The sequence below is a fragment of the Elgaria multicarinata genome, chromosome 5 (assembly GCF_023053635.1).
Source record: "Elgaria multicarinata webbii isolate HBS135686 ecotype San Diego chromosome 5, rElgMul1.1.pri, whole genome shotgun sequence".
Taxonomy (NCBI): Eukaryota; Metazoa; Chordata; class Lepidosauria; order Squamata; family Anguidae; genus Elgaria; species Elgaria multicarinata.
Window position 1 is genome coordinate 107,032,815 of NC_086175.1, and position 25,148 is coordinate 107,057,962.

Here is a 25,148-nt window from a genome sequence, read left to right on the forward strand (position 1 = left end):
AATCCTGAGTGCTTCCAGTTTGGGTACATAGGAAGCTGCCTTCTACCAGGTCAGACCACTGGACCATCTAGCCCAAGGACTGTGTTCTTCCACTGGCAGGAGCTCTCCGGGATTTCAGGCAGAAAGAGGACCTTCACATCACCTGCTACTTAAAACAAAAACCAGACAAACAACATGGAGATACCCAGGATTAAACCTGGCACTTGCTGCATGCAAAGCATGCAGTCCCTCTCTCCTACCAAGCATCAGTCACTCCCTTAGTTCTGGTGTCAAGCACACAATCACCTTGTAAGGAACATTTGGGGGTTGGAATAGGGCAGCGTGAGCATCAGGAACAGCTTCCAATGACAAACAGCATCGCATTCTACTTGCGAACACAGTTTTCCATAGGATGTCATGACAGCTGTTTCAGTCCATCATAAACGTATTACCCGAATTTCACAAAATGACTGTGCTGCTTAGTGACATCCTTGCAAGATGAATATTGTCCATTAACATGTAATATTTATATGAAAATCTAGTATTGACATAAAGGTACTTAAGAAAGCACTTCCTTTTATAGAAAGAAATGTGTGTTAAGGGTTACTCTGCTGGATACATTGTGAAGAGCCTCTCAGATGTGTTGATTTATGCAGAGAGAAAGCAAATCTGAGTTGTCAAAGTGCACCTTAATGAGCACTTCTAAATATTCTTATTAAATGGTAGTGCCCACAAATTCTAATTTAGATTATAAAAATAATGAATGCTAATATATTGTTCTTTCCTTAGAAAGCTCAGATTGACATACATGGGTCACCCAATGGTCTCCCATCCGGGCACTGATCACTATTTCATTATTCATACATTAAATACATCTCTGTCCCACTTTTTACAGAGATACCTTCACAAAGTAGCTTCCAAATGATAAAGGCATTTGGTACAAGCACATATAAAGATACAAACACAGCACTAGCAGAAATATGAGTACAAAATTATGCATGGTGTGGACAATGTAGATACATAGACATTTTTCTCACTCTTCCATAATACTAGAACTCAGGTCATCCCATGAAGCTGATTGGTGGGAGATTCAGGACAGATAAAAGGAAGGACTTCTTCACACAGCACATAGTTAAACTATGGAATTCACTACCACAAGATGTACTGATGGCCACCAATTTGAATGGCTTTAAAAGGGGGGTGGATAAATTCCTGGAGAAGAAGGCTGTCAATGGCTACTAGCTATATGCTACCTACAGTATCAGAAGCAGTAAGCCTATATACACCAGTTGCTGGGAAACATGGGTAGGAAGTTGCTGTTGCACCATGTCCTCTTTGTGGGTTCATAGCTGGTTGGCCACTGTGTGTACAGAATGGACTGGATAAGGGCAAACAAATTGAAACTTAATCCAGACAAGACAGAGGTGCTCCTGGTCAGTCAAAGGGCAGATCAGGGAATAGGGATTCAGCTTGTGCTGGATGGGGTTACACTCCCCCTGAAGACACAGGTCTGCAGCTTGGGTGTTCTTCTGGATCCAGCCCTGAGCCTGGATGCCCAGGTGTCAGGAGTGTATTTGCACAGTTAAAGCTAGTGCGCCAGCTGCGCCGATTCCTAGAGATGTCTGACCTGGCCTTGGTGACACATGCCTTAGTTACATGACTGGATTACTGTAGTGCACTTTATGCAGGGCTGCCTTTGAAGAGCGTTCAGAAACTTCAGCTGGTTCAAAGAGCTGCAGCCAGATTGCTGACTGGTGCTGGTTATAGGGAGCACACAACTCCCCTGTTAAAACAGCTCCACTGGCTTCTGGTCTGTTTCTGGGCACAATTCAAAGTGCTGGTTATAACCTATAAAGCCCTATACGGCTTGGGTCCATGTTATCGGAAAGACCTTATTCTTCCTTATAAGCCTGCCCGTGCTTTGATATCTTCAGGGGAGGCCCTTCTCTTGGTCCCACCACCATCACAGGCATGCTTGGTGGGAGTGCGGGAGAGGGCCTTCTCGATGGCTGCTCTAGGGCTCTGGAATTCCCTTCCCAGAGAAGCTTGTCTGGCTCCCTCATTGGTATGCTTCTAGAGGCAGGCAAAAACTTTTTTGTTCTGGCAGGCCCTTGGGGAATAGTCTGGACCTCTGTTTATGCATTGGACTTTTTAAAAAAATGTTATTTGTATTTTAAATGTTTTAAGTGTTTTAATATTAAACCATATTTAATTATTTTTTAACTTTTGTATATTTCTATTTATATGTTTTAATTGTATATGTTTTAATTTTGTAAAGCCACTTGAGGCCCAGTATTGGGGAAAAGGCAGGATAAAAATAAATATAACAACAACAACAACAACAACAACAACAACAACAACAACAACAACGCTCGACTGGATGGACCGTACTGACAATTATAGAATGAATGCTATCACCCATCTCCATCCTCTGCTTCCTCGCTTCCCCAATTACATTTTCAACTATTCCTCCATAGAGATGAAGAGTGAGTGATGTGTTAGTATGTTAAATCACTGAACTAGTTTGAAAGTTTGACTAATATCCTTCTTACCATCCTATTGATACGGACAAAGTCTTCCGGCTTCTTTGCCCAAGGGGGTAGCTCAACATCATTCACAACAACTTCATCTTCCCTGACTCCGAGGTTATATCCATTACTGTTGACAAACATTTCTGGTAGGTAGTAAAATTCTGGAATTAACTCCTGTAGTAGAAGAAACACATGTTATTGCTAGATAATTAATTGCTTTGCGTGGTATTACTTTTCAAAGTCATTTCTGTATCATTGGGTAGACAGAAATTGTTCAAGAACTTCTGTAACCTTGTCCTTTTGTGACTGAATTTTCAATGTAAAAAAGTGCTATTACATTGTTTAAGCTGGCATATGTTACATTTTTAATCTAATCACTGAGATACTTATCAATATAGCAACCATATCAATTCCAACAAACCTTCATTAAAATAAATAAGCAATATCCAGAAATGTGCCATTTTCATAGGTACCATGTCATTGGCGGTTGGTTTTCATGGTTTGGGATGTTTCTTGCATTATACTCAACTGGAAGTATGACTGGGAGTCCTAGCCTTCTGTGGAAACCAGCAGGGAGCTAGATGTTTCAAACTTGAAGAAGCAAGCTCTTTAAGTGACACATGAGCATGCTGTCCGTTATCATCATCAGTGTACCACCTTTTAACTTTAATCAGTCTGAAAGGAATACTACTTTATCACAAAACATGTTACTGTTCTACCAATGTCAGTTGCTTCCACCACAATAAAACTGGTTTGTATTGGTGAAGCTTTGTGTCTCCTCCAATGAGGGTTGTGTCATTCTGAACCACATATTCTGCCATTGTGTTACTTTTCATTTTCTTCCCGCTTTCTCCCACCAAGTAATTACTTAGTGCTTTACACATTTTCAATTTAGTCTCCTCCTTTTTTCTCTCTGCATTTCTCTGTCCCAATCCAACTCCCAGTTTCCCATATCCAGCTTGCCATTCCAACTCCTCTTCTATTCCTTGTTTTTTTTCATACTGCAAGCCTTTGAGAAGAGTGGAGAGAAAGGCAGCGGCCATCTCAACCTCCTCCACCTTCTGTCCAGCAGAAGTGTTGTGAATCACACAGAGAACGTTGGCTATTGGGCAGTATAGAAATGTAATAAATGTAATAAATAAATCCTCTAAATTTGTGTAGATACCTGAGAAAATAGGACAGTAGATAGCATCTTGGAGAGGCTGTGGAGTGTTAGGTTCCAAGCTGAACTCTTATCAGAACAAGTTGTCTACTGTCAGGGCAGATTTCCAAGATCTCAAGCATACAATGTATGTGCTCTACCACTGAGCTATGCCCCCTCACAGAAAACCACATACACACCACAATATCCTTGTCAGTAGATCTGCACCACCCAGTATAAAACAGTGCTCGGATTTCAGGCTGTGATTATCTCTTTAGCCACTGGAGATTATCTACACCAAACAGGATATGAAATGGTATGAAACCGGTATATAAAAGGCAGAAGCCACACTACTGCTTTATAGTGGTATTGAAGTGCACTGACAACTGTTAGGGCCCATGACACATGCCATATACTACTTTCATAGTGTTATATCCTGCTTGGTGTAGATGTGTCATGGGCCTCGACAGTTGTCAGTGCACTTTAGTACCACTATAAAGCAGTAGTGTAAATCCTGCAGTGTAATAGAGCAGTAGTGTGGCTCCTGCCTTTTATATACTGCTTTCATACCACTTTCATAGTGGAATATCTTGCCTGGTGTAGATGAGCCCACTGTCTTTATAGGGAAGCAGCATTTAACTAAAATTGGGAGAAGAGGTAGAGGCTCATGGTATCAACTACCCCCCCCATCTTTCGCCCTGATCATTCAAGCACTAGTGCAAGTGGTGATAGGACAGGTCTACTCTCCCCAAAGTGGTGTTCCAAATGCTATATCTCATTTTAAGTGGATGCCATTCATTATATGAGGAAAAGTAAAAGGGTGACTGGGATTGAAGAATTTCCAGTTTGACATCAATGTCCATACTGAGGGACAGGTTTGGGTCCCTCTCAACTGTGTTACAGGTTATGTTCTTGCTCAGGCGATCTGACTCTGGTCAATTTTCTCAGATTTCTCTTTCTTGCTGTAGCTCTCTATGCCATGTCCTAGACCTTACCTAAAATGCCCTTGCACAGAACTTCTGGAGAGGTTATTTGGGAAGGGAGAGTCGGGAGTCGACTCTGAAATGGAATTTGGTCCTCGGGCTTAAAGACATTCTGCACCTCTGGTGGAGGCAATGCTAGTAAGGCTAAATAGATCAATAGTATGAATCCACACAAAGTAGCTTCATATACAGATATCTGTGCACAGAGATGTTCTTCACCTGTAGAAGGTCCCTGCAATATGTAGAATTAGGAATGTGCATCGTGTCAAGATAGAGCCAAAGTTACTGTTTTTGGGATTTGTTCCTAAAGTGATTTCTTCTATTAGCCTGTTATGTTCATATTATATTCTTATTATTATTGTTCTAGGAGTTGTTATTTGCTATATATGTTGCATACATTGTATGGTGTTTTATTTCGTAATCCATCTTGAACTCATTTTTTGGAAGAGGAGGAGGAGGAGGAGGAGGAGGAGGAGGAGGAGGAGAATGTAAGTTTTTAAAAGAAGTAAAAACAAACAAAATATTATGTGAGCGTTCACAAGTTCGTATCTCTTTTAGTCCCTGTATTCTCAACATGCTTAGATGGTTAAGATTTCTATATCTTAATTAGCAGCTACTTTTAATGTAGTCTAAGTAGCTTACATTGCAATCCTATACATGACTACTCAGAACTAAGTCCACTGCGTTCATTGGGACCTACTCTCAAGTAATTGGGCATAGGATTGCAGCTGTAGGCTTTTAAAAATAATAATAATAATAATGAACAATGTAATAAAGCTCTCAGTGAGTTTTTAAAAAGACAAAAAAGAACATTATAACAGACATTTTATGCCTTTAAATGTGATCTCTAGTTTATTTTAATAGCTATGCTAAAACCCAAAGGTATTGTTAATAGTATTACATATGTTATATCTTTGTATGAGGAGGAAAATGCCAGAATACATTTTCTAATTTACAAGCTTGGGACAAATTCAAGCTGCTGAAAAATTAAACTCTAAAAGTATGACTTGGTGTTATAGAAGACCACTATTAACACTATCATAATTGTGTACCATAAGCCTCAAATCTGACATTTCAGTGTAATATATTTTGGCAGTAGTACACCATTTTATGGCCTCCCTCTGAAATCAAATCCAATACAGACGTTTTCAGTTTTCTAATATAATTCAGTGCAAGGTTTTAAAGCTTCTATTTCCCCTACTCCTGCCTGTCTCTTTTTTCCAAAAAGCAGGTCCCCAGATATCCATTAATTCAACTATCACCTTATATTGTGTGTGTGTGTGTGTGTGTGTGTGTGTGTGTGTGTGTGTGTATAGACGGTCATTCAGTTATAAGAACCTCCATTAACTGTATTAATTTACAATATGTCACCTTAACGACATTTTGTCATAGCTACCTTTCCTGACATCTACACACGCTTGTCCAAGAGCAATATAACATGTTTGAGAGGCATTCAAGAAGATTAGTTTTTGAACACTGTACTCTTTGGATGCCAAATTTACACAAATTGAAAGGGGAGGAAAAAGGAGGTGCTAGGAAAAGTGAAAAATGAAAGGACCAAGTTATCGTCATTTTCAAGTGGAGTGTTTGCTAATGGATCATTCCACTAGTATTCATTTTTCACTTTGTACTGATTACTACAGGAAAAGGTCAATGTTTAAAAGGAGAGACAAAAAATAAATTCTTTAATCCAGGGCTCTCCTTTGTGCGCTACTATGATAATTTGTCAAATATGGCATTACATGTCTTTGGTGCATAGTAGGGAATTCCTGCATTTGAAAATTAAACAGAGCAAACACACTGGCCCAGTTCAGATGAAATGGTTTGTTATGAGAATGAGCAAGTGCGAGCTGCAATCTTGCATGCAACCTCCTTACTTCCCATGTAAAGGGAGGAGATGAGAATATTCTGTTTGCATAGGTGGACTGTGGTTTGTACACACCATGGTTTGTTTTCAAACCAGGATATCAAACCATCCTGGTTGGAGAACAAACTATTGTTTTGGACAAAATGACAAATTGTAATTCCTTGTGAATATGGTGGCCACTTATGCCTGGACAAAGAAGACTTGTGAGCCTCCCTGCTCAGTCTGCTTTCCAAGGGCTGTTGATTGACGATTTCAACGCCCCTGCTCTCCCTTCTTGTGGTTTTTGCTCTTTAAACCAGACGACAGTGCTTCAAACTGAGGACTGTCCACTATGAAGTAAGGAGACACATGGACACCCATATTTGGAAACCACAATGGGAAACTTTTTATCTTCTATCCTTGTGTGATAAGGAAGGAGAAAGAGTATAAGGCTGGTGCTCATGCCTGCCTGTTTGTAACATGATTTGTCATTATGTCTGAAAAGGGCAAGTGTGTCTGCGCTGTTTAATTTTCTAAATTAGGAATTCATCTGTTGAAAACAAAAGACTAAAGGAAGACTACTTGAAGATGATACTTTTTGGGGGTGGGATGGGGAAGTTACATGCCTTCCAACTATTTTTTTATTCATTTGTTGCATTTCTGTACTGTCCTGAATGTTCTGCTGACTGCTGGAGACACCTTTAAAAATACGGGAAAGCAACTATTATTGTTTCTTTGGCCTTAGCTAAACCTAAGGTTTATCCCGGGATCGTCCCAGGGTCATCCCTGTTCATGTAAATGACACACAGGATATCCCGGGAGCAGGCAGGGACGACCCCGGGATAAACCTTAGGTCTAGCTAAGGTCTTTGTCCCGATAACCCTTTGTGTAGCCTGAAATCTGTTTTGCAGCTAGTAGAAACTAATCAAATTAAGGCATCAAGCCTGAAGAAGAGATCTGGAGAACTCAAAAGCTTGGTCATGATATTTTAGCTGGTTTTAATGAAGGTACTGCACTGATGTGACTTTATTTTTTTCCTAATAGACCAACATGGCTGCCTATGTCTTTTGTATCTTTCTCATTTGTGCATGAAGGAGGGAGAAGAGGGGACAAGAGGAAGGAGTGCATAAGCGTAAGGCTAGAATAGATATTTTTGTTCTGCTCTTTTTAGTAACAACAAATAATGATTTGTCATTACGTTTAACTGGGTTAACCATGCATATAAATAAGAAATCCAAGGTTCCAATTAAACACCATATCATATGCTGCCAGAAGACTGGGAGTCCAATCATGCAGTCGAATATAATGCAAGAAGCATCCCAAACCATGAAAACCAACAGCCAATGACATGGTACCTATGAAAATGACACATTTACACTTATCATTTACAAGCAGCTCGCTCATAAATACTGCCTGATCACAATAAACCACAGACCTTTGATCCATGGTTTATTTAGAACGATATGTGAAGCTGGACTTCTGGCTTGTCTCTCCTCTGACAAGACAGAGAAATAACCCAGCAACAAACCACAGATCTGTGATTTGTTTAGCCACTCCTACACACGGCTTTTACACGATTAGTCATGGTTCTAGAGGAACCCTGGCTTATTGTGATGAATGAACTCAGTCTATACATCTGCTTTAAAATAAAAGACAGAACTGTAAAAGATGTTGGCTATTTTTCACTTGGAAAAACTAGTGAATTATTTAATACGTAACCGGACATTGGTGCTTCCTGGCCAAAAGGCATTGCTTTCTTTGTAATGCTGATTATATATCAAAAGACATTGATTTCCAATGGAATCCAAATCATACAAGGACCTAGTACCAGTTTATGAGTTTACTGTTTCTTTGTCCAACCAATTATTTCTCTCTCCTAAGTCAGAGCAGAAATTCAATACATAAATAATGTAACTCCTAGTAACATCAGTATAAATGGATTTAAAGATCATAAGTGCCTATAAAAAAGACTCTAGCAATGTGCATTTTAAAAAGTCAAATAGAGGTCCGTTATAAATACAGAGGAGTAACTTTAAATACTTTCTCTGGTTTAAATCCAAGCAAGTATCTGATGACTATGTAACTTTATTTTTAAAATATACATACATATATATATATATATATATATATATATATATTTAACAATGAGACAAAATCATGAATGATTTAAAATCAAGCAACAATGTACTACTAGCATTTTCCATGCAGTTTGGAAATATTATGCTAATTGATAATCAGGAAAGGATCTTATTTTTTAAAAAAATTAAAGCAAGAACACAGTGTTCACTTTGATACTCCTGTGTAAACATAGAAAAACCTTTATATATAGCAGTGGTGCATAGTAACCATACAAAATTATCCTGTTCTCCGGCTGTTTCCACATATTGTGTAGATATTGGTTTAATCTAATGTGTACTGTTGCATAATATCCCCAGGCATAGTCAAGTAAAAGCTAAGGCTTACAGAAAAGCATACATTTTAAATGTGTCTTGTCATTAATGCTTTATTAATTGCCCCAGGCAATGCAAAGCCAGAGCTCGGCAAGCTATAACAATATGACACTTTAAGGTCAAATCCAATCTTGCTGTGTTTATGGGATGGGCCAAATACTGAGCAAACAGCAGGAAAGAACAATTTATTGGGCTTTTTCTGTCTTGTGATTATTTGATTTAAATTAGGACAGGGTTTTTTTTTTTTTTTGCAGGAACAAAGGACCTTTTAAGCACTCAAATATTGGAAGAGTCTTTTTTTCCTCATTGTATGTAAAACATGGCTTTTTCAAATAATGATCCTCAGTGCATTTGCACTTTTTGCTCTTATGTGAAACAAACATCAAAAGTACACATGAGTCAATGGCATATTTAGAGCATATAATAATAGGAACAGTTACTCAATTATTTGGCATGCATGTGTGCAAGACATTATTCCTACCTTCACATCTGAAGTGTCTCTTTGGCTATTTCTCCAAGATCTTGCCACTGAAGAGAAGGTTCGATCCGGATGATCAAATTTTCCATCATTTGCATTGAGGAAAAATGTTGTAAAAGGCTCCTGCGACCCCCCAAAAATGAATATACATATAATGAGCAAAGGGATCACACAACAACTTACTAATTTGACTTCCTAAGCTTAATATTTAAAATTAATTAAGGAAAGAATGAATAAAGAATTAATCAGCATGTTACACTAATACATTGCTTATGCTTAATCTCTTTATGCAGCTATCGCTACTAATATATTATACTACAGACCAAAAGCATCTGAATCCTACAATGGAAGGATTACAATAAAATGATGTGCTAAGAATACTGTACTATCTTCAATTTATTTTACATACGTAAACATTCAAAATAGCCAAGTGATATTTCTATTTATTTTATTGGTTAGATTGCATAATAATTTTGGTAAGGCTGCTCTTTGGAGACTTCCCATTTATTTTATTGATACACACACACACATACATACATACATACATACATACATATATATATATACACAGAGAGAGAGAGAGAGAGAGAGAGGGAGATGGAAAAGAGTGAATTACCACATGTCTGAATCTATCAAGCCTCTGACAAAGATATGAAACAGCAAAAAGCAAGTACTTTTAAGTCTCCTTGATTTCAGTGAGAGAGGTTTAAGCATACACTTAACTGTCCCACAGAACAAAACTTGAAAATGCTTAATTTTGGCAGGATCCTGCCCCAAATTACATATGTTGTTAAATGCATTTTAAAATATTAGCATGCTACGGTAATACAAAAAACTTTTTTTTTAGATGTTCAATAAGAAATGAAAGCTTTGTTCTATTAATAAATTATTTACAAGAGCTGCACACAGAATCTAAATTACCATACAACTTTATATATGGAACTCCCCTCAATCAAAACCTGTAAAGGGCAGATTCAGTTATCTCCCACGAGCGCAAACATCCACTTGCAAGAGCTGCCAATAGAGAGAAGGGTTTGATGGCACAAAACATCCTATGTAAGGATCAGGGCAGAGAGGAGGGCAGGGAGGATGCAAAGCGTGACTAGATGATGCCTTTATCTTGTCACTATGTAGAATGAGATGGTAAAGTCTTCAATGAAGGACTAGGACTGATATTTTAAGCTACCTACTAATTGTTGGACGTTGTAAATTAAAGTATTTGCCTATGCTCAGGCCGGCCCAAGACAATTTGCTACCTGGGTTGAAGGGCAAGGTTGCATTCTCCCCTGCCCCCCATTCCATGTACAGAAGGCAAGTAGGCTGGTAATTGTATCTTACTTCAACACTAACAATGGGATAGTATCCTCCACTACAGCAGAGGGCAGTAGGAAAACTGAGGGAGTGCAGGGCAGTCCATGTGGTACACATTGCTATGTACTCCAATGAACGGAAATGGATAGGTGTCTCAGGAGAAATAAATGGGATGGCTGTGACTGCATCTGCTGCCTTATTCTGCCTAATGGTAGGGCTGGCCCTGCCTGTGCTTTAAATGGAGCAGATGTCTCAACTCTGATCTCAAATGCAGCAATAGTTTGATGGATATTTTTTTTCTCAACAAGGAGAGGAAAGCGTCGATATAAATGATGGTTTCAGCCTACAACCCTTCTTAACATCCACTAAAAGAACATACGTAGCTTCTATTATGAATGTCCATGCCAAAAATATGCTTTAACTTCATATTCTCTAAATTCTCATGCTCCCAGCAAGCTATGCTTTCCTTGCTTTCAGATCCACCAGATGAGGATGACTTAATTGAATTCAGAATTAATCTTAAACTGAAATAACTTCCATGTTATGAGCCGAAAACACTGTAAAATCTACAGAGTCACACCATTAGAATAAAATGATTTCCAAAACAATCCTATATACATAGGGCCATAGCTCAGTACCAGAACACATGCTTGGTATGCAGAAGGTCCCAGGTTCAATCCCCATCATCTACAGGTAGGGCTAGGAGAGGATCCTGCCTGAAACTCTGGAGAACTGTTGCAAGTAAATGTTGACAGTACTGGCTAGCCGGACCAAGGATGTGAGTCAGTACCAGGCAGCTTCCTATGTTCTATATATACCCAGAAGTAAGTCCTGCTGACTTCAATGGGTCTTACTTTCAGATAAGTGTGTGTAGAATTGCTACACACACATAGGGTGCAATCCTATGCATATAAAACAGGAAAAAAAGGCCTACAACTCCCAGCATGCCCCAGCTACCCATACTGTCTGGGGCATGCTGGGAGTTGTAGGTTGGGATGGCTGAACTCACCCCTGCCCACAGCACACACCACTCGCAGGACCCCCTCTGGCCGCCAAACCCTGTTTGCTGGTTGTGGCCAGCTGCCAGGTGATCTGCAGGGGCCCAGTGAGCGGTGCGCAGCATCCTGCTTCTCCACCGAGCCACAAAATGTTGGCTCAGCCTTTTCCATAAAGAGCCATTTTGCTCAAATGAGGGCTATTAGACCATTTACATCATTACATCATTTACTATTTAGACCATTTACATCTGTAATTTTGCTTAAATGGGCCTCTTTACAGCCACCATTTGTGCAAAATGGCTCTTTACAAATAAGGCCGAGCCAACATTTTTCAGCTCAGCAAACCAGTGGGGGTCTGCAGACTATAGTCCGGGGTGGGTGGGGGTGAGCCAGTAAGAAATAACCAAACCTCAAGCCCCAACAGGACAACTAGGATATTCTTAGTTGTAGACCTTTTTTCTGTCTAGGATTGTGCCTTTCATTTGTTTGGTTATGTGTTCTACAACATTTTTAATATCAAAAGTTCTTGGGTGAAGGAAACTGGTAATTGCAGTTCTTTGCATCATTAGATTAAATGCTATGGAAGCTATTAAGTTCTATTAATAACAGCCGCAGACCTAAAAAAAGAAAGGAAAAGAAAATGTGTTTCCTAAATCCCAAAATTTTGCAGCTACAGTAGAAAAACTGTAAAGCCTGGAAGGTAAGTTTTATAATGAATGTGAAACATAATGCCAAATAGAAAGTAACATGGAACATGATTGTGTCTGATAAGTGTGAGTAGGCTCACACTTCCCGTACCCAAATGCAAGATTTTATTGTTAGGCATTTTCAGCGAAGGGTGGTAAACATAGGTTTTCAACCAACCTTAATGGCTAAGGTTGTAAGCATGTTTCAAAATGTTACTGAATGTATTAAAGGACCACAACTACTCATAGATTCATTTAGCACTGGAGTCTCCAATGTGGTGGCCATGGGTAACAATGTGCCTGCAGACACCTCTCTTGGCCCCCACCAGGCTCCCTGCCCCTCATGACTTTTATTTCATTTCTTAATTTTTCTTAAAATTACACTTTTGTTTAACTGGGAGGCTGGCAATGCTGCCAAGTGAGATGTTACCCTCCAGCTCCAAAGGAATGGTTTCATGTTTCAGAGCTCATCTTTGCCTTGTATTAGGTTCTTGGGCAAGTTACTTTTCTTTTAGTCTCACCAGATTGCCTTCTAGAAAATGAGTGTTTGGGGACTGGTTGTGCCTACCATAGTACTGGCAATCATTTTATGAATGGCCAAGCTGGTCTGATGGTAGTCATTTTGTGAAAGTGCCCAAAATTCCCATAGTGCCCCTCAATCCAAAATGGTAGAGGATCCCTCAGCATATAAGCAGTGTATTCTGAAACTTCGATTGTTTAGAGAAGCAAAATCCTCACTTTCCTATCTTAGTAGAAAAACAAAAGACATGATCTACTTACACCGTGGACAAATAATATTGGTAGGGTTTCCCCCTACCCCCATGTTCCTGCTTCTCCAACAGCTTGGTGGGACTTTAAGAGAAACGTGGAGTCTGTAAACAACTCCTTTATTCTTATTGTGTCATCCATCTTGCAAGTGGCATCTGCTCTGAGCATGTGTACCTTGCACTGGGGAAAGGGAAAGTTAGGAAGGAAATACGGGAGATACATCCAGAATTTCCATTCTGTTTAACATCTGATTGCACTGCCTGTGTGTCTGTGTGCTCATGTAGGCGTTGTGGGGTGAAGAGCTCTACAGAACTCTTATCAGGTTTCTCCATGTGTGGGTGCTGTAACCGTGGTATGAGCTGACCATGCCAAAAGGATATTTAATCTTGGATGGCTGAAAGATATTTTGGATGGAGGGAGGAACTTTCACCTTCATCTTTCCCTTCTTTGTCTGCTTGTCCAAGCAGAACAGAAATAAGTGTCTGTCTTCCATGACTGTTTAAGGGAGCAGGTGATTAAAGAGGTTGATAGAGGGAACAACAGCCTTTGCTAATTGTCTCCTGAGCTACAAAAAGCAATCCAATTTACCATCTCTATTGCCTTATTAGCAAAATAGTTCTTGAATATGGAGCTTCCAAGCTCTGAAGAATTCCAGACCTTGATTATAGGTCAATTCACACCAAGGCAAGTTTAGCAACTTGCCCGGTAGGATTCATTGGTCTTGCTTCATGATACCATGAAGGCTAAATCAAGGATGAGAAATTGCCCAAAACTATTATTTCAATATATATTGGCAGAATGTATTACCACCTCATCTGATGTATTTACGTCTGTATAAACTAGGGTGACCATATGAAAAGGAGGACAGGGCTCCTGTATTTTTAACAGTTGTATTGAAAGGGGAATTTCAGCAGGTGTCATTTGTATATATGGAGAAACTGGTGAAATTCCCTCTTCATCACAACAGTTAAAGCTGCAGGTGCTCTGCCCTCTTTTAAATCTGGTCACTCTAGTATAGCTCCTACATGTACATGTTAAAACACGTACAACTACTTGAGTGTTTTCTATCAATGGCAAGTCAGCATAAAAATATTTTTTTAAAATAAATCATAAATAAAAAGTTGGACCTGCAATAAAATGCTGAAATGCAGAGTTCTTCTGTTCAGCGTTCCAGGCCTTTCCCCAAGGTACTCCATTCCATTCTACTTCCCTTTCCCCTGGTTTTCCATTGCTTCCACCCCACTCCCAGCTACCAGACACTCAACATTCTGTGGCCACTGAGCATACTCAGTCTTTATTGAGTTGTTCTGGGGGCTTTTTGCCCGTTAATTTTTACCCCGCCCCCCCACCCCCAAAGTTTTTTTTCCTATGTCTGCAAGCCTTAGTGTTTTTCCAAATACCCTAATACAGCCTTCTGGTTTCTCAGTAGTCTAATATGGCTACATAACTGTCATAATTCAACACTTGAATTTCATATCAGCATATACAAGTGGAAACTGCAACAAAATGTTGCAGTGGGGAGTGCTCCTGTTGAGCCTTCCAGACAGATCATCTTCCAGGATATTTCATTCCATTCCCCCTCTTCCATTCCTCAGTCTTCCTCCCCACCAAGAGGCAGTAAACATTCAAAAGAACATAAGAGCCACACTGGATCAGACCATCTAGTCCAGCACTCTGTTCACATAGTGGTCAACTAGCTGTCGACAGGAGACCCAAAATCAGGACATCACTGCAAAACACCCTCTGGCGCATGTTTCCCAGAAACTGGTGTACCTACCTTACTCCCTCTGCTACTGGAGGGAGTACCTAGCCGTCAGGACTAGTAGCCTTTGATAGCATTAAAGCCATCTAGACTGGTGGCCATCACTACATCTTGTGGCAGTGAATTCCATAGTTTAACTATGTGCTGTGTGATGACGTACTTAGAATCATAGAATCATAGAATAGCAGAGTTGGAAGGGGCCTACAAGGCCATCGAGTCCAACCCCCTGCTCAATGCAGGAATCCACCCTAAAGCATCCCTGACAGATGGTTGTCCAGCTGCCTCTTGAATACCTCTAGTGTGGGAGAGCCCACAACCTCCCTAGGTAACTGATTCCATCGTCGCACTGCTCTAACAGTCAGGAAGTTTTTCCTGATGTCCAGCTGGACACTTCCTTTTATCGGTCCTGAATCTCCCACCAATCAGCTTCAAGGGATGACCCCAGGTTCTAGTATTATGAGAGAGGGAGAAATTTGATGGCCACCATGCATTCTGTCTTCATTGGACTGTTTGGGAGTGGGGATTTTCCCCTAAGTCAACCCACGATGGTATGTACTTCTGCAAACTTTGGGGTTCTACTAGTGTCACATTAAGATATATTGCTACCCACATTTTCCTAACATTCCTCTACCTATATTACATGAATACCATTATAATATGTAGGAATTATGGTTATTACACATGTACTGCTATCAACCTTCATACTGTGCTCTCTTCAAGGTATAATATTTAATACTATTATTATTGTAATATAGCACTGCCATAACATGTGTGGGAGACTGACAGGACTCTTTACTACTGTTTAATATGTGTATAATACTGAACGACTCCTGTTAATCCTCTACAAATATTATACTAATACCTTATAAAACATTATACCTATAAGAGTATTATATATTACTACAGATCCTCCCTTGACAATCTTTTCACCTAAGTTATATGAATACTATATTGGAATAATTGTAGTATTATATTATACATGTACTCCTGATCATCCCTGAGATATAGTACATGAATAAATAATACATAATTATTCTGTTATAGGGGATTGTCATGGAGTATTTGTGTAATCAATACATCATAATTATTATAATATATTATGATATTGCTACACATATAGTCCTGAAAATCTCTCTGTCTATACTATATGAACAGTATAATAATGTGTGACTCACAACAAAATTACCTCCTAGCAGGTGTGCTCCTTTTCCTTCTATATCCTTCCTTCCAGCCAGCCAGCCATGCTCTCCTCCAGGCTACTCCATTCCATTTCCCCACATACCAGTTCTCCTTTTTAAATTTTTTTTCAACTGACACTTAATGTTCCACAGCTTGGACCTCATTGGGTTGTATTTTGTGAGGTTCCCCCCCCCACTCCACCACCCATCCCATTACATTAACAACAACAAAAACTATTTTGTACTTCTGGCGGTGGGGGGGGACACGACCCAGAGTTTCCCTGATCATGCTGATATCTCCTTCCTAATTCTCAGTTGCCCTTGTTTGGCTACAAAGTCCTTGGCGCTCATCACCTGAAGTCACTATTAGAGAGGAGGAGGTGTACATGTGACAGGCGTGTATTTAATAACAGGTGTACACTGCACAATCATGTTTGAAAATATGTCTTTTCCTCTGTATAATGTGTAAAGTATACATACACAATGACTAATGATGGACAAAAATGTCAAGTGGAATCTTCAATATCTCAGTTGTTCAACCCGACATTCCATAAAGAGGCTTCAGCTATTGAAACCATATAGTGATGGGAAAAGATATATGCCTTATTTCTCCAGTGTGGGAAAGACTGTCACTGCTAAGCCGCTGAACAACGCTACAGGTAACTAGACAGAGGGGTATGTTGCCAAATATGGAAGTTAGTGATGCTCAATGTTTTAATTATTTGTTGTATATACAGCATGTCTTCAATTAAGACATGCTGTATATACAACATATTGTAAGGTTTAAATATACAATTCATAGTAGTGATAGTGTAAGATGAACTTTTTATTAATGTAAATAAAAATACCTTGTGTTTTTGAGACATACATTGTAATATGAAAAACACAACAACCCCCCTTTACACCTTCAATTTGAAAACTGTTTTGAAACTGCTTATTGGTGGAAGCTAAACCAGAAGCAACTGGGGATTATAAAAAGCAGTAGGAAAATGTAATTATAGTAAATTATGTTAAAGCATAATCCTAAATTCCATGACAACATTCTTTACGTGTCTGAGACAAACACAAAAAGCAAGAAGATTCATAGTGAAGGATTAAGCCTTTCATAGTTGAACACTACAGGGTGCCCCATTATACCAATGTATGGTGTCTATCTTTTGGGTTTTTAATCCTTAACAGCAATGCCTAGGCTCTTCTACATTTACCACATAGTCTCTGCATTATTAAAAAGCATTCCTTACCTTCAAAAAGAATTTTATGAACATATCAACAAGCACTCAGTGCTTTCATCTAATTTCCTTTAATTTCAAAAAGTTTACTCTATATGCTATATAATGATGTTCAGATAAAGGTGTTTGGAGGCCATAGGTACAGTAATGGATGCATTTTGTGAGATGCCTGCTTCCACCTCCCTTTAATTTTGTTAAATGTGTTTCAATGGGCTCATCTACACCAAGCAGGATATTCTACTATGAAAGCGGTATATAAAAGGCAGGAGCCACACCAAACAGGATATAGTGGTATGAAAGTGGTATATGGCATGTGCCAATGAGCCCCAGCAGTTGTCAGTGCTATAAAGCAGTGGTGTGGCACCTGCCTTTTATAGACCACTTTCATACCACTTTCATAGTGGAATATCCTGCTTGGTGTAGATGAGCCCTTAGTCACCATGAAGGAGATTAAAATTTATCATTGATGGATCATAACTAGGGATGGATCAGTCCTTTTCCCTCCATGACAGTTTTGTACGTGTTCAATCACATGTCCATTTCATTCCATTTTCTGCAAATGTGTTTATGAGGTACAAATTTTGCATTTCAATTATATACACATTTTGCATTCATTTTGCAATCTAAGAACTGCACTGCAAAATTTGGAAAAGTGTTCAGCCAGAAGGTTAACTGCATTCCTATCCACAAATCAATCCTGGAAGTGAAAATCAGGTTGATTAGCTTTCAATTTATGGTACGGCCACACTTAGAATACTGTGTACAGTTCTGGTCACCTCACCTAAAAAAAAGGCATTATAGAGCTGGAAAAAGTGCAGAAAAGGACAACTAAAATGATCAAGGGGCTGCAGCATCTCCCCTATGAGGGAAGGTTAAAACAGCTGGGATTGTTCAGCTTGGAATATTGAAGTCTTAAGCAAAATGTTCCAGCCTCCACATTCCTCAGTTGCTCTGATGTGATTTGTGCTTGATTCACATTAGAGCAGCTGAAGAAAGCGGAAGCCAAAATGTTTTGCTTTAACAATTTAATGTTTCTGCAGTGTTTGTCAGTGTAATAGATATGATTAGATTTTCAGCACGTGAGTACTCCTTTTCTTATAAAGACAATGAGCAACCTGATTAGGGGTTTCATCAACTTGTTGACACAGATATAGATCTACCATAGGGTTGTTGTTGTTGTTACTCTGTTGTTCAAATGCCTGTGAAATCAATGTGATGTTAGCTGATTTTATTTAACTACAAACGACACATGATTTGGCCATAAATAAATAACAAGAAGAAAAACTCTTCTGCCATCTCAGATCAGTTTATAAGTCAAAAGTGCATTTAGTCACACAAATGGTATTCTATATGAGCAGCTATTAATATCTATTTTACTCTCTGGGTTTCTTCTAAATCCCCTTCGATGAGAAGGACAATGTATTATATTAGTTATTTATTTGCTACATTTGTATTCTCCCTTTCCACCAAGGAGCATGGAGTGGTATTTTCCCTGACCTAAATCACCCCTCAAAGCTAATCTTTGCCCAGCAGGAGTAAACCTGAATATTTTCCCCTATGGGGTGGGGTGGTGGTGGTGGTGGGTAACGGGCCCCCCAAACAAGGAGCTTGACACCCCAGTTGCTGGCACAGCTGCCTTTACCAGGAGGGCTCACCCAGAAAAGGCAGCCTCGGCAAGGCACGACAAGCGTTAACAGTTAGCCTTGCGGAAGCCGGGCGCCTGCGCTGTTCTCCAACTCCGGTTTCAGAAGGAGCAAGAAGGAGCCAGGTGGGCTGAGCTTGCAGCTGCCTTCTGAAAGGCAAAGTTCAGCTGTTTTAGAGGATTGGGGCTCCTGTGCAGCCTCTCCTCTTTAGCCTCTTAGAGCCCGTTCCCCTCACTCAGGAATGAGAGTTAGCTGACAATCACCTACACTTTCCAGGTACTGGTAATAGTGGGGTTTTTTATATTCCATCATGACTTGTTGGGGCTATTAGCACTTTCCACTTACAAGCTGTATACAAACTTTTTTTAATGTTGTTACTAAATCCCTGTAAGATCCCAGGCTGAAATTAGGAGTGGGGAAGAATTTGTGGGGGGAAGGGGATGTTTAAAGCTTTCCAGTCATTGCTGCCCTCACCCCTACACCCACACACCACCCTTGCCCCAAACCCTGCTGTTTGCCCTCACTGGGGAAAATACAGAGTGGAGTAGTTTATCTCCAGCCCCCCTGTGCATTTGGTGGGTTGGTTGGGGGTAGTTTCTAGAGAATAACTTTAAAAGCAGCCTTGCCCAACCTGGCACTGTCTAGATGATTTGGACCTCAACTCCCAGTATTCCTGACTATTGCCCATGCTGTCTGGGGCTGATGGGAGTTTGAGTTCAAAACCTCTGGAGAGCACCAGATTGGGGAAGACTGGTTTAGAGGAAGAATAGCTGGCAATGTGGTGTAGTGGCTAAGGTGTTAGACTGGGAGTTGGGAGATCCGGGTTCTAGTCCCCACTTGGCCAAGGAAACCCACTGGGTGTCTCTGGGCCAGTCACATACTCTCAGCCCAACCTACCTCACAGGGTTGTTGTTGTGAGGATAACATGGGGAGGAGAAGGATTATGCACATGATAGCACTCTTCAAATACTTAAAAGGTTGTCACACAGAGGAGGGCCAGGATCTCTTCTCGATCCTCCCAGAGTGCAGGACACGGAATAACGGGCTCAAGTTAAAGGAAGCCAGATTCCAGCTGGACATCAGGAAAAACGTCCTGACTGTTAGAGCAGTGCGACAATGGAATCAGTTACCTAGGGAGGTTGTGGGCTCTCCCACACTAGAGGCATTCAAGAGGCAGCTGGACAACCATCTGTCAGGGATGCTTTAGGGTGGATTCCTGCATTGAGCAGGGGGTTTGACTCGATGGCCTTGTAGGACCCTTCCAACTCTGCTATTCTATGATTCTATGTTTACTCAGTAGTAAGTTACTGCCAATGGGTATTAGGAGCCCTTCTGGGCAAGGAAAAAGTTAATTGGTGTTTTCCGTCCCCTCTTTGCTTTCAGTTCCCCCAACAGTTGCTGGATTCAACTATTTGTAAATATGGCCTAGAATTCATTTTGTCTTGCTGTATAATGAATCTGAGTCACATTGTGAACATGTGGTTTTAAAAAACCCTTTCTTTCCTTTTCATGGTGCAAGTTATCACATATTCCTGGCTAAATTCCTTCTGTTTTATGAGGCATACTTTTCTTCTTCTTCTTCTTCTTCTTCTTCTTCTTCTTCTTCTTCTTCTTCTTCTTCTTCTTAAACTTGTGATTAAGTAACCCAAACTCACTCACAGCCATTGATTCTTATTTTCCTGCTGCCTCAGTTTGCCTATGTGTGAAATAGGTTTCGTGGTCTCCTATCTCCCTGTAATTTAGAACTTGGAGAAGGGGACTTGGCTATAAATTCCTTTCTCTATGTTGTGTCATATCCTGGATAAATTGTTTTTTTTTAAGACACTTAAAAAAGAAGAAGCCTGATCTGTATTGGTTCTGGGAATTTAGTATTCTGCAATTATGTAACCCAAACACACACTCCCTTGCAGTCATTGACTTTTATTTATTTATTGCAGTTATATACCACCCCATAGCCGGAGCTCTCTGGGTGGTTTACAAAGGTTTGCCTGCTGCCTCAGTTTGCCTGTGTGTAAAATGGGCTTCTTCCTTTTGCACCTCCCATTGCTTTCAATAAGTGGGCTCTGCCACAAACTGCTTTCTCTGCGTTTTTCGAGAGAGTTTTCTGGGAGGGGGGTGATCCCCTTGGCTCTGCCTCCAGTGAAACCATTTTCTGCCCCACCAATTAGGTTTGGTAACTGAAGTTTGGGATGAGGGCACTCATAACTGCATCACACTTAAAAACCCTGAAGCCTAAACTTATTCTTGGCAGTTCTCCAAACTATACTCTGGCACCAGCAGCCAGAGCAGCAAGAATACCCTCGGAAGAATTAATCTGTTTATCCCATGGATCTCTTCCTTTTTTTCTCAGGACAGTAGGCCAGGAAAAATGAGAGGGGGAGGAAAGAATTAATCTGTACCTTCTCCACGTCTTCCTTTTTTTCTTCTCAGAGAATTAGGACAGGAATGGGTGGGTGGGGAGAATTTACTCACAGTACATGCTCATGAATGTTTACTCATCAATTAATCTGCACCATATTCAATGCCTCTTATTTCTTTTATTCCATATTACAAAGGCAATGGATTGCCATAAAAAAACCACCAGCTTCATCAGGAGCTTCATCTTCAAAAACTTCATCTTTTAAATTGTTAGACTAGTACTTCACACGCACTGGGTTTCCTAGGTGTACAGGGCCCAGGTGTCTCAGTTTGCTCTTTCCTTACACTAAGGCCGTTTCTACAACTGCCTTTTCCCCAGGATCGCCCCGGGATCATCCCTGTGCATGCAAATGACACAGAGGGGATCCCAGGAGCAGGCAGGGACGATCCCTCCGTTTTCCTGGGATAATCCTTAGGTATAGGAAAGGCCTAAGTGTCTACCTTCCTGGTTCTGCCTTCACTAGTTCAAAAGTAACTGTTTTCTAAAGGTAGTGTTCTGTCTGTCTAATCTGTACATCAAGTAAATGCTTGTGTAACGACTGTACCATTTTTTGAAAGCCTTTTTCCTTATAGTAATTTGAATTTGGATAATACATGCTATACATAAAAAAAACACCTAAATTTATCAATATATGACTTATTTCAGAATATACAGTTACGATGGCAGTTTTAATGTGAAATAGACTGTTATTTTTCTTTCAGAGATCTTAACATGTGGGCTTCAGCCCATCCACCTAGAAATATAATTTTCCCTTTCTGTGCCCCTCCCCCATTGTTATTTTCTCCTGGTGCCGCCACTACAAGGCAAATACCAGCTGAGAGGATTCATATCAGGAAAATAGGGTAGGAGGGGAAGGTATACATACCCCTCTTCCTCAGCACTTTGTCCTCAAGCTATTTCACCCAGCTTCTTAAAATGTGGGAGATTGTGGTCACAGATCATTCATGTCCCATCTATTTGCACTCTGGGTTTCATAGCTGTGTGGGACTTTGAATTTGCTTTTTCTCTCATTCAAGCCCAGCACTCTAGTCACTATATTGATTGAGAGTGTCATCAGACGAGCGTTTTATTGCACCTCGTTAATGGGTACTCACAGATTTTTGCGGGTTCTATTTACAACATCATTCGCCTCTCGTGTGTCTCTTGCCCCTTCTAGCCTTCTTCCCACAGTAAAAAAGACCCCAGTAAGTGTGAATTATTTTTGAGACAGAACTTGCTGCTATCTCTTGCTGTGTGCAGGAGAAGCAGCACAATCAAAACGGCCCACTGAGGGGCCACATGCAGGTTGTTTACTTCCTCTTTCGAAAGAGGAAGTAATGAGAGACAAACACATGAGTGGAGAAGCGATGGAAAGGAAACGCGAATTCCCCCCATGTGATGACACTCTGGCCTTAGCTAGACCTAAGGTTTATCCCGGGATCGTCCTGGGGTCATCCCTGTTCATGTAAATGACACATAGGGGATCCTGGGAGCAGGCAGGGATGACCCTGGGATGATCCCGGGATAAACCTTAGGTCTAGCTAAGGCCTGAATGATACCTTTTCAGCAAAGTCATCTTCGCTGTCCTTTACATTCAAGAACAACTTTTTTAATGACTCAAATCAAATACTGATACCATTGTTTAAATATGTTGTTTTCCTGTTGTCCTTTAAATTCCTTCAAATTCTGTCAATTGTTTGTAATTTCACTGCTTTGGTTTGAGAGATGAGACGATAGTTGCATTGGAACACTAGGATTTAACTGGATGATCTTCAGACCAACTTGCCAAATTAGTGGCTTGATCTACTTGCTTCACTGTAATCTCAGTTCTTGCATTACCCAAAAGCAGAGTGACCCATCCAAGCAATTACAATAGCAAATACACCATGCATAAAGATTTTATAAGCTTCTGTATTCTTTCGGATGCATAATGACCCCATTTTATAAAAGTAACAATTCAATATGGCATTATAGGTGAAGTTACTAAACGAAAAGGAGGAGGCAAAAATACTTACAATGCGAACAAGCCACGATAACGTACAAGTAGATGTTGAATAATGAGTGTTATAATGATAAGGCGGAGTCTGATCATCTTCCCACGTCTCATATCGCTCTGCATAAAACACTGCTCTCTTTGGGTTCAAAGCACCAATGGGCTGTAAAGAGAATAAATACATATAACTTTATAAACAGGAAAAGAAAAAAATGTTTTGGAAATCTATATCACAATTTTAGCCTGCATCCTTCAATAAAGATGCACATTATTTGACATTCTGCAGCCAAATATTGACAAATCACTCTGTGTTAATGTAATCTGTTTATACTGTTTGGGAATTTTATTTCAGAGGCTTGAATGACTAAACATATGACTTCCTTTAAAAGCTGAAAAATGTATACAGTATACACTTGCAGACTTCATGATTATCTTAAATCAAAAACAAAAACACAAAATCCCAGTTTCCGGGTTAATTCAGCAATATTCTTCTGGAAGTATCCATCTAAACCTACATTTCAAAAGCTTTCAAACCAAAGTAACATTGCTCTTGTCATTCAGCATAATGACACAGCTAATGAAATGTGACTTCTGTTCAGGCAGGGTACTTTGTAATGCACATTTCACGATGAAAAGATTTTACAGAGGAGGCCTGGTGGTGTTTGGTGATCTTAAGCAGAAATTCTTGAATATATGCACAGTTGGACAAGGCAGCAACTACTTCCAAACACATTCAGTTTTTACAGAAAGAAACATTCTTAAGAGTGGGGAGAAGACTAGAAAATCGGGGGGGGGCAATTTGGAAGACAATTTTAGCACTTAGTATATCTATTGGAGTGTGCTACTGTGTTATATAAGGCTGTTTTCCTCAACTTGGTGTCCTGCATAGGTTTGGGACTTCAACACACAGAATTCCTGATCATTTGCTATGCTGGCTGGGGCTGAAGTCCAAAAATCTAGAGGGTATTTGGTTGGGGAAGAGCACTACCCCTAAGAAGTTACACTAGTCTTTTGAAACTCTTTTTTGCTTCCATCATAATTACTCCAAATTTGCTACGAAAAGGATTCTCCAGATTTGCTATGAAAATTACTGGCACTTCTACTCATACACCACATTACCCCTTTGAGTGGCATAGAATCAATCTCTCAATAAACAGGTATAACCTGTTTATAGATGTGTTCATTATACCTTTAATTCCATGTAATACGTATACTTGTTAGGGTTACTTGTCTATATTATGGGGATATTTCCAGATTATTAAAGGATAACTAAAATATTGGAGGATATTCATCAGTAAAAGAAAACATGCAAAAAATCTTAATTGATCACAATACTGGAAAACCTATAGGGGATAATAAAGTTCTTCATCACATCCTTCCGACTCCCTTCAGCATATAGAATTCCCTCCTGCTGTTCCCCTCCTCCCTGCATAGGTCTGCTTTCCTGGAATTCTATATTAGAATGGCCCAGTTCATTCCCTGTGTTTATTTTTATTTATTTATTAAATTTATGTACCACCCCATAGCCGAAGCTCTCTGGGAGGTTTAATCTTGCACACTAATGTCCATTTTGTTATTATATAGCAATATCAAAGCAACCCTAATATCAACTTTAAATGCATCTTTTCCCATTTATTCCCAATGCAAAATGTGGCTGTATGAAGCAGCAGTGTAATGAAGCCGTGCCACATACTGAAATGTGTGTATTTCTATTAGTGCTATTTAGCAGTCAAATTAATAAAAGTTAAAACATTTTAAACATTTCATAGAAGCT

At 39.9% G+C, this 25,148-nt stretch overlaps 1 protein-coding gene across 1 annotated transcript in view; it reads right to left on the bottom strand.

The window, feature by feature from the left end:
- The window catches only part of NBEA (neurobeachin), a 459,425-nt gene that overhangs the window by 59,314 nt on the left and 374,963 nt on the right, over positions 1 to 25,148 (bottom strand). The window contains exons 45-47 of the mRNA XM_063126967.1: positions 23,397 to 23,537; positions 9,412 to 9,531; positions 2,532 to 2,684 (exon numbers count right to left, since the gene is read on the bottom strand). Of these exons, the coding sequence (XP_062983037.1) occupies positions 2,532 to 2,684; positions 9,412 to 9,531; positions 23,397 to 23,537 (414 nt within the window). The remainder of the gene's footprint in view (positions 1 to 2,531; positions 2,685 to 9,411; positions 9,532 to 23,396; positions 23,538 to 25,148) is intronic.